Source organism: Metopolophium dirhodum, chromosome 4 (genome assembly GCF_019925205.1).
Source record: "Metopolophium dirhodum isolate CAU chromosome 4, ASM1992520v1, whole genome shotgun sequence".
Taxonomy (NCBI): domain Eukaryota; kingdom Metazoa; phylum Arthropoda; class Insecta; order Hemiptera; family Aphididae; genus Metopolophium; species Metopolophium dirhodum.
Window position 1 is genome coordinate 369740 of NC_083563.1, and position 9724 is coordinate 379463.

The following is a 9724-nucleotide window of genomic DNA, read 5'->3' on the forward strand; positions in this document are numbered from 1 at the left end:
TTATATTTAGAACACAATACTGAATATAACATAATATTATTTTGTATATTATAATAATATATTCTGTGCTTGACTTAGAAAAAATTAAATACATAAACTCAATAAACGATATCAAAGCTGCGCGTTTTTTTGCCAGAGCTTCATATGATTTAAATTAACAACATTTGTATAAGATTAAATTTTTTTTTGAAATTTAATTTAAAACAATTAAATGTAAACTATAATGAAAACGTAGTTTAAGGATGACCAATAAAAATATTATGAATACTGTGAATTTATAAAGGAAAATTATTCTTGGTCTCAAATCTCGATGCTGTGTATACGCAAAGTAACGCTGTATGACCGTATGAGTAATGCCATAATTATAATTAATAATCATAAAGAGTTAGTTTATTATAAATTAGCTGATTCTGCTCGGCGTTGCCCGTGGCTAAATAAACCCTTGTAGATTTACCCCTCTTAAACTTCGTTAAACAGGTCTAAAATTATATCCAATCATAATATCTATTTTATTTTCTATAACCAACTTCATTCCTATAGTGTGAGCCCCTCTTTAAAATGCGAAATTTAAAAGTTTGTCTTTGGGGTGCACATCCTCGGGAATAGGATTACCTATGTACCTGAATTCAGAACCACGAGGCTGTGGGTCGTTTGCACACTCACAAAACATTGCCTTTTATATTAATAAAGAATGTATATACGCGTGCGCAAGGGAGCTGTAGCTTGCGGGGCTTTTGCCTCACCTGACATTTTTGTTTTAGATGGGCACCATAACATGGACCGAAAAAGATTACATCCTAAACTCTTTTAGTCTTTTCTAACTTAACTGCTGCAATTTGGCGGTATTATCACGACGAAGACATCACATTCCAGTCTCTATAACTCAGAATATGCGTTATTTAATTTACAATATATTCAATTAAAATTTTTTGTTTTGATTATGTTTTATTTATGAATTTTTAGTATGTACAATTTTTTTTTTTGGTGGTGCGGGTAAGTAGTAAGTAGTAAGTGGTTACAAAAATCGTAGCTATATATTCTACATACGTCTGTGCACATCCATGATATATAATTTATCATCAATGGTTGTATCTATGCTATTATTCATAAGCCATTATTCATAACTCATAAGTCGCATAACCATCATAATATCATTGAATTTGAACATTTCTGAAATTAAACAATTCATAAAATATTCGTAAGTGGGTATCACTCTGCTGTAGGTACAGTAGATTACAAGGTAGTCACCGTAATGGATTGTGTCAAATTTGAATTAAATTATATACATAATACCGCATATAGTATATAAAAAACGATTTTGAACGGAGACGTTTTGTCAACCTATAAAAAAACTATAAATTTGTTTATATATTTGTTAACTAAAAAACAACTATGTTAATTTTTTTTTTAGATTTTTGGTTACATTTTTACTATTTGTAGCCTTATATTAAATTGTCAAGCTTTTTGACCCAAAGAATAACATTTTATTGACATATTTTATAAAGAAAAAATTTAAAATGTGATATTTTTAAAATTTTATCAAGTAGGTATATACGGTATAGTTAATGATAAAATAAACATTTGATGTACATGTCAAGTATATCTATGGTTATTAGTTTTTGAATAACAACAAAATAAGAGAATCGTTGTAGGTATGAGAATTTGTTAATTTACATATTATCCGATATTCATCCAATGTATAACAAAAACTTGTGAAGAACGTTGTATTACATTTTCAAGTTTTTTGACCGAGCATAAAACCATAAAATATTTTATCAGCAATAATTTTAAAAATATTTAATAAAACTCGAAACTTTTTTATAGTTCAATAAGTTTGCAATATTTAGAAAATTGTATGGTGTACAGAAATTGCAAATATAAACATTCAGTAAAGATTTCATGTAGGTACCTACTATTTATGGTAATTTTTTTAAGAGTTATACCAAAAACAAAAATAGATTTTGTCCAAAACCGATTTTGCGTAAAATTTCTCGTTTTTCTTGTATTTTTTTCCAGCCACCTTTGTTCACTATACAGGGAATTTTAAATTTTGACCTCCCCAATGCACTAACTAGATTCACTCTTTCATCAGAAAATATAGTGAAGTTGAAAATCGAACCATTATTTTGGTTACTTATCGCGTACAAAGACCCAAATAAAAAAAGGTGTGCAAGTGGGTGTCACTCTGCTGTACAGAAGGTTACAAGTGGGTCACTGTAATTGATGGTGTTAAATTTGAATTCAATGTTATAATATCATTGTATAAGAAAAACGATTCTGAGCGAAAACGGTCAATCAGTCTATGATATTACTATAAGTATATTTGATGATATTATTGTGAATAAAGTAATCTATATATAACCTATTTACGTGGAACCTTGTTTTAAATTTTCAATCTTTAGCCATAAAAGTTGAACATTTTATAAATTTTTAACTACAAAATAATTATTAAATTTTTAATTTGATACATTTTGTCAAAATTCGAACTTTAAATCCTTATAAAAAAAATTGTGCCTTTGTATATTTAATATTTTTGTGTAAATACAATCCTATTGTAACAATATATCAGGAGTCTTGCATATTATTGATATTTATAGAAAAAAAAAAACAAAAAAAATTGAAAAATGACAATGTCTATAAACAGCTCAAAACAAATCTAAATATTTTATCGTGTATAGAAAATGCAAATATAAATAACCAGTAAAAATTTCATGTATATACGTTCATTTGTTTTAGAGTTACGTTTTTCCTTAATTTGTATGTTGTTTTTACCGGCGCTTTTGAAAATTATTGGTAATTTTAAAATTTGAACTCCCCAATGCACCAACAATATGCACTTTCCTATCGAACAAGATACTCAATTTGAAAATCGAAACATTATTTCGACTACTTGTCGTGTACAGACACAAAAAAAATTTAAAAAAAACACACATCGTTGTAAAATCAATACATTCATCGTTTCACTCAGAATCTAAAACAAAGTATATACGTTAAAAAAATATAAAATATAATATGATCCTAAATCCCAATGAAAATAATAATTAGTGGTGATCTATAAACAAAATATAAAATCCATGAACCATTCAAGCACCGAATTTATACCTCCTTTTTCTATTTTTGAAAAGAAAATACGAGATAGAAAATATCGTACGTGTATTTTCAACATCGTCAAGTTGACAAGTTATTATTATTTTATTCTCGGCCGATTTATACTGGGTCTGGACGACGGAATAATAATAATAATAATAATAATAACAATAATAATAAATAATAATAAATAATAATAATAGTAATAATAATAGTAATAATAATAGTAATAGTAATAATAATAATAATAATAGTAATAATAATAATAATAATAATAATAATAATAATAATAATAATAGTAGTAATAATAATAATAATAATAATAATAATAATAATAGTAACAGTAATAGTAATAGTAATAATGTAGATTTCTGGATTGCGCTCTTAACCGTGGTGTGCGCCGTGCAGTGGTGGCGCGGTGACAGCGTCGTGAACCTATCGCCGCTTGTGCATGGGCTCCTGGTACACGTCGGACTCGTTATGTGGAAATTTCTACGACGGACGGTCGCCACAGCCGCAGCCACATCGTTCGGCTGACGGACGTTCGTATACCGGTTAGTACGGTGCATACGATCCTGGTACGCGTCCGCGGTTCGTTCCGTGAATATTGCGTTGGGCACCGTACTTCCGCGTTTCCGCACTTCCGGTTTCATCGTCCGCTTTAATAATTATGTATTATATAATAATATTAATAATAATATGCACGTTGTGTGGTATTTTAGATGTTGTTGTTATTGTTGTTGTTGACGCGTATTCGGGATCGTGTATGGTGGACAGAACTCAGTTATCAGTGTTGTCGTATTGTGCATCGATAAATTCCCGCTGTAGGCAGTGATGTAAAATATTGCAGTCATGATCACTTCTGGGAATACACCTCTCCAAAACAGAAAAAATATCAATTATTTGGTATTTTTATTATTTCTTAATTCTTACCATAGACCTATAAACTAATGGACAGCGCATTCTACTCCGTCCTGCCATCAATGCACGGGAATCATAAAAGAGAAAGAACGAAGAGAGAAAAGAGAGAAAGAGTATAAAGGGGTTAATAATTGGCGTATGAAACTAATACTATATTTCCCCCGTCTCTTTTCTCTTTTACTCTATATCGTACCCCTGACCTCTCTCTCTAAGCGCTGTCCATTAGTTTATAGTCTATGGTTCTTACCAATATTTCAATGATTTAATCATATTCCATAGATCTAAGTATCTGAATGTTGACCCAGTCGTACGTTTTTTTATTTGCTGTAAGTAGGTACCCATTAAAAAATAAAAATAGAAAATTTTATATTTTACCTACGTGAAGCTCAAGTCAATTATATATTCTATAAAAAAAAAAAAATTAAAAACTGATTAGAACTAAAGTTATTTCATTCGTCAGGTTTCCTATTACATCCTGTATAATAAAAATGAATTGTAATATTATTAGGTATAATACAAAGAATGCTTAAGCATTTAAAGTAAAATAAAAATAGTATTTTGAAAAATGAAAATCATATTTAAAGTTTCAATATAAGTTCTGGTGGAAAATTTACAAAATAATAGTATATTTTTATATTTTATATTATTCCGAAATTTAAGCGTACATGATGTACAGTACATCATAATATATTATATTATTGGGATCAAATGATTAGGTTAGTATTGTATTGTAAATTGGCTTTTTAACAGGTTGACTGCCAGGTGTACATTTTTTTGTACACGAACAAATCTCCATACTTGTATATGCAAATATTTTTATATTGTCCAACAAATTTTAAGCGATAATTTGCAAAAAACTTCTTTTTTTTATAATTTTGTTTTTTTGTTAATTAGGTACTTACTAGGCCTTTTTTAGTTAATATTTTAAAAAATAATGTTGTGTCAGATAAATGTACACGTGGCCTACCAGACCATCAACACGTTAAATGCCGCGGTCGACGGGTAGTCGAAAATTTGTATAGGCATCTTTATAGTTCAATAATTTACTCGGTTATCAGAGCAATGCTTCTGTTTCTATTCGTGGTTATTCAGTAAAATGTCTATTTTTCAAGGTTTTTTATTTTTTTCTAATATCCCATAAATACAAATTGAAAAAAAAATTGTCTACATCGAGGATAAGAATATACTTTCCTGTAAAAATCCCCATTGATATAATATTCTTTGCGGGCGTTTTTAACATAATGACGTCATTCGATATCAGTCTCGATTTATCGGGAATATCATGCCGCTATGATGCACTATGCCAGTATGTCACAGCTTGCATCTCTCTAAAGGTACGGTTTCCCTTGCGCGATCGCGAACGCGATCTGCGTTCTAAGATCGCGCGTCCCGATCGCGCGACTGCTGATACAATGTAAATTAATAGCGTTGGTTTCCCCTGCGCGATCGCGGTCGGCGATCTAAATTTGTTCGCGGCGCGAACGCGAACTGACTGGTCTCCGAGCAGACAAATCGCGTTCGCACCGCGATCGATGTGTTGTTTTGATGATATTATTTAATATTAATAATATGCAACTCATTTATGATTGAACACTCGTTGACATCGGTCGTTCAAAACATGAGTTCTTCAATGGTAAAATTTACTAAGGAGCAAGACGAGATATTGGTTGAATCTGTAGCTAAACACCCCCCAATTTATAATCCCCAAAGCAAAGATTATAAAGATTTGAACATACGGGATGCAATTTGGAAAGATATAAGTTGCAACGTTGGACGAAGTGGTAAGCAAAATATTATTATAAATATTGTTTGTAAAAAGTATTAAATTTGTAGGAATATAAATAACTTTGTTTTTACATTGAAATTATAATATATTATTATAATATTACGATTATAACAAGTGTACAACAGATAATTTAACTATTTAAGTTTAAAATAAATGATTATTTTCAAGATAAGACCATGACACTGTCTATTTATGATTGAGTATTTTAGAAGTGATGAAAGCACGTGTAGGTACATCTATACAACAAGCAACAAGCTAAAAATAAATTATAATTTCTGGACATTTATTTTTATCGTGTATATTATAATATCAAAACTAATTTTAATCTCCGTGATATACATTATAATGAATTATGAATTATTTTTAAAATATTAAAATAGTAAAATAATTTTAAAAATGTAAGCATTTTTGTGTGAGACGGTTACTTATATTAAACATTGTTAAAACTAATTATTTATTTATTTAAAAAAAAACACACACTAAGTATTGGTCGAAGTATTGGTAGATGATATTCTTGAAATTTGGTGATTTTGCCACGAGACTGCACCTTCTTGAATAAAAAATTGTTTAAATTTTTCTCTAACATCAAAACCATCTGCACTCGCAAAGCCACCTCTACTACATAAAGTGCCCATCTCAATACTTTGTCCTTCGTCATATTCATAGTAAATTTTATTACCTTTTTCTAAAAACGCATCTCTCAGCATATTGTGCAAACAACATGCGACAATAACTAAATCGTCGCATACTTCTACATCAATTGCTATTGCAGTATGAAATACTCTGAAAACTTGTGCTAATAAGCCAAATGCATTTTCCGTCACCCTACGACAACGACTCAACCTGTAATTAAAAATAGTTTTTGCTCTATCTTGTTTAGCCGTAGATCTAGAGTACGGTTTCATTATATGTCTGTGAAGTCTGAATGCTTCATCGCCAACAATAACAAACGGTGTAGAATTATCAAAGCCTGGTAGTTTTTCGTCACTTGGGAAATTAAAATTGCCAGAATAAATTTGTTGGCCCATTTTTGATTTTCCAAATATGCCACTGTCTCCTTCTTTACCATAGGATCCAACATCAATGACTAAAAATTTACAATTCGCATCTACCAATGCTAATAAGACGAGTGAAAAATGTTCTTTATAGTTAAAATATAAAGAACCGGTATTTTTTGGGCACTTCATTCGAATATGTTTACCATCGATTGCGCCAATACAATTTGGAAAATTCCATCTTGTCCAAAACTCTCGAGCTTTTTCTTTCATATTTAATTTACTCGGATTAGGTATAAAATGTGTCAACAGATGCTTTTTCATAGATTTTAAGGTATTTTGTATTATAATACTAATATAGCTGTGTGATATCCGGAAAGCAAAAGATAAAGAACGGTACGTTTCTCCAGAAGCTAAAAATCTAAAAAAAAAAATAATATATATTATATGCATGTCATTATTTATTTATTTATTTGAATCAAAATACACTAATAATACAATTTTATTTTTTATTTATTTATTTATTTATTTTTTTATTTACTTATTTATTTTATTTATATTTAAATTATATAAAATATTAAAAATATATATATAAATTTTTATATAAAAATAACACGATTGTTTTTTATTAATTATGTTTTTATTATTAATCAGTATTTTAATAACTCTTGTTCGAAATCGATTACGAATATTTATTTGTACTAGATGAAGACTGCAAGAGAAGGTACAAGAATATTAAAGATGCCTATTTAAAAAATAAACGGGCAAGAATAATGAATACTGGAGCAAGTGCCTCTTCAAAACCCTCAAAATGGCATTTAGCACCATTTTTAAGTTTTTTGGATACAATACCACAAGAAAGAAAGTAAGTACCTTATTACATATGATAGAGTGATTGATTTCAAGCGCAACACTAATTATTATTTATTTCCCAAACTATTAACTTTTTTCAAAAATTTTTTTTTTTTAATTTTTTGATACATATTATTTATTAATTGTAGTTAATTTTAATTTGGCTATAATAACAAATTATTAATATTTATTATTCATTTTAACAGCACAACATCAAATATATATGATACTGATAATAATGAAGATTCTGGCTCAGACGAAGAGGAAATAAATATCACACAAGATGATATTATACTGCAGTCATTACCAGTAACGCAATGTCCTCAATCTCCGTCGACTTCAAAAGCACAAAAATCGACTAATAAAAGAAAAAATTTAAATGTCACTGAATTATTAGAAAAAAGATCCAAAGAAAGAACAGAGCTGATGACACAACTAATTGCTAAAAAAAATACGGATGAGTACGATGATGTTGATCATTTTTTCAAAAGTTTAACTCTATCTGTCAAAAAGTTGCCACCACACTTAATTTCACAGGCGAAATTGAAAATGTTGACAATTGTGACTGACTTGGAACTTCAAGCTGCAAATAATCATGCACATAACGTCCACATCATACCTGGCAATCGCAGAGTATCATTACAGTCAAATAATTCTACTAGTAGTTCCCCATATTCTAACAACTTTACTCCATACAGTTATAGTCCACCTTCACTAGATTCACCATTATATTCAAATATTCAACAACAGTTCGGACCAGAAAATCCAACTACATTTACGCCTTTCCAGTCAGTTCAAAATATGAACAATGAATGGAACACCAATTCTCAAGAAATTTAACAATATATTTTAAAATATTATCTTATAAGGTATTTTGATTTTTTTTTTAATTAATTGTTCATAAGTCAATGAAATATATGATAAGGTAACTATTTTTATTTATTTTGATCAATAAAAAATTGATTTATTATTAACTTTGATACAAATTGTATATTAAAATAAAACAACAGTATTCCACAAATAAATTTATAAATCTGAGTTCTTATTTCATTTTACTTTATCTGTACCTATTTGAAAAATTGTACTTACCTCAATGTAACCGCCAATTTTTCTTCTGGTGATATGGGTTTCCTTATAAAAAATGTTGGATTTAATGTTAAATCATCTCTTATTAGATTCAAAATAAAATCGAACTGATTACGGTTTAATCTAAAAAATTCTCTAAACTTAATTTCATTATTTTTCAGATGGCCGTTGATAAGTATTTCATGATAACCTTCGGTACTCCTCTTTGTAAATAATGGATCATGCGGCTTTCTTTTTTCTTCCGACAAATACCGTAAGATCTCATCATCTTCTTCTTCTTCTAGCAAAAGAATTTTTAAGATTTCTTTATCGACTGTATCCATTATAATAATTTTTAAAAACGAACAGTACTCGTGCACCGTGAACTTAGCACTTCAAAATATCGAGTTCGACTGACGGACGACTGTTAAAATATAAATTATAAATCTTTGGGTCGCAACGTAGAATCGTCTAGAGCAAACCAACATGACGCGAACGCGATCTTATTTCGTAGTTCGCGTTCGCAGTTCGCGTTCGCGGTTTGCGTTCGCGATCGCGCAAGGGAAACCGTACCTTTAGTACATCGTGATTCGTGATTATGGTTTGTTTACGTATTGTATGCGTACATACGTTTTAAAACTATAATATAATTATAGCAGGTACAAGGTTTAGTCCGTAACCAAATTTCCATATAGGCGTGCGCAGACTTTTTTCGCAAAGTATGCTGGTATTTTTAAACATACTTAGCTCAATACAAAAAATAACTCCCCAAAAACTCTTAATAGGTATAGGTAAAATAATAACTTGCCATATAATGCGAAAAAAAATTAACATGCATTTTATTTAGCTTATTTATTGTTCCTAGATATTTTAATTTGAAAAGCTTGTACTGTGATTTCATTCTAATAAAGTAACAATATAAAAACCTACAGACATTTGATTTTATTATAATAATATATAATAATGACAAAAATTGATAATCTAATTAATTGAAATTCTTTTATTTTTGATAGTTGTA

At 29.2% G+C, this 9724-nt stretch overlaps 2 protein-coding genes across 2 annotated transcripts; one reads left to right on the forward strand and one right to left on the reverse strand.

Moving 5' to 3' along the window:
• Positions 1-5348: 5348 nt before the first annotated feature.
• Positions 5349-8718, forward strand: LOC132943067 (uncharacterized). The gene is made up of 3 exons (XM_061011864.1): positions 5349-5789; positions 7495-7654; positions 7848-8718. The coding sequence occupies exons 1-3, from the start codon at positions 5591-5593 to the stop codon at positions 8479-8481; spliced, it is 993 nt and encodes a 330-aa protein (XP_060867847.1). The 5' UTR covers positions 5349-5590; the 3' UTR covers positions 8482-8718.
• On the reverse strand, positions 5810-9246 carry LOC132943066 (uncharacterized). The gene is made up of 2 exons (XM_061011863.1): positions 8731-9246; positions 5810-7210 (listed from the first exon to the last, which is right to left on the reverse strand). The coding sequence occupies exons 1-2, from the start codon at positions 9048-9050 to the stop codon at positions 6274-6276; spliced, it is 1257 nt and encodes a 418-aa protein (XP_060867846.1). The 5' UTR covers positions 9051-9246; the 3' UTR covers positions 5810-6273.
• Positions 9247-9724: the final 478 nt, after the last annotated feature.

Coding starts and splice junctions, on each gene's coding strand:
- LOC132943067 (XM_061011864.1), top strand. CDS start 5,591: ATGATTGAACACTCGTTGACATCGGTCGTTCAAAACATGAGTTCTTCA. Junction 5,790..7,494: donor TTGCAACGTTGGACGAAGTG/GTAAGCAAAATA, acceptor TATTTGTACTAG/ATGAAGACTGCAAGAGAAGG. Junction 7,655..7,847: donor ACAATACCACAAGAAAGAAA/GTAAGTACCTTA, acceptor TCATTTTAACAG/CACAACATCAAATATATATG.
- LOC132943066 (XM_061011863.1), bottom strand. CDS start 9,050: ATGGATACAGTCGATAAAGAAATCTTAAAAATTCTTTTGCTAGAAGAA. Junction 7,211..8,730: donor AAATTGGCGGTTACATTGAG/GTAAGTACAATT, acceptor TTTTTTTTTTAG/ATTTTTAGCTTCTGGAGAAA.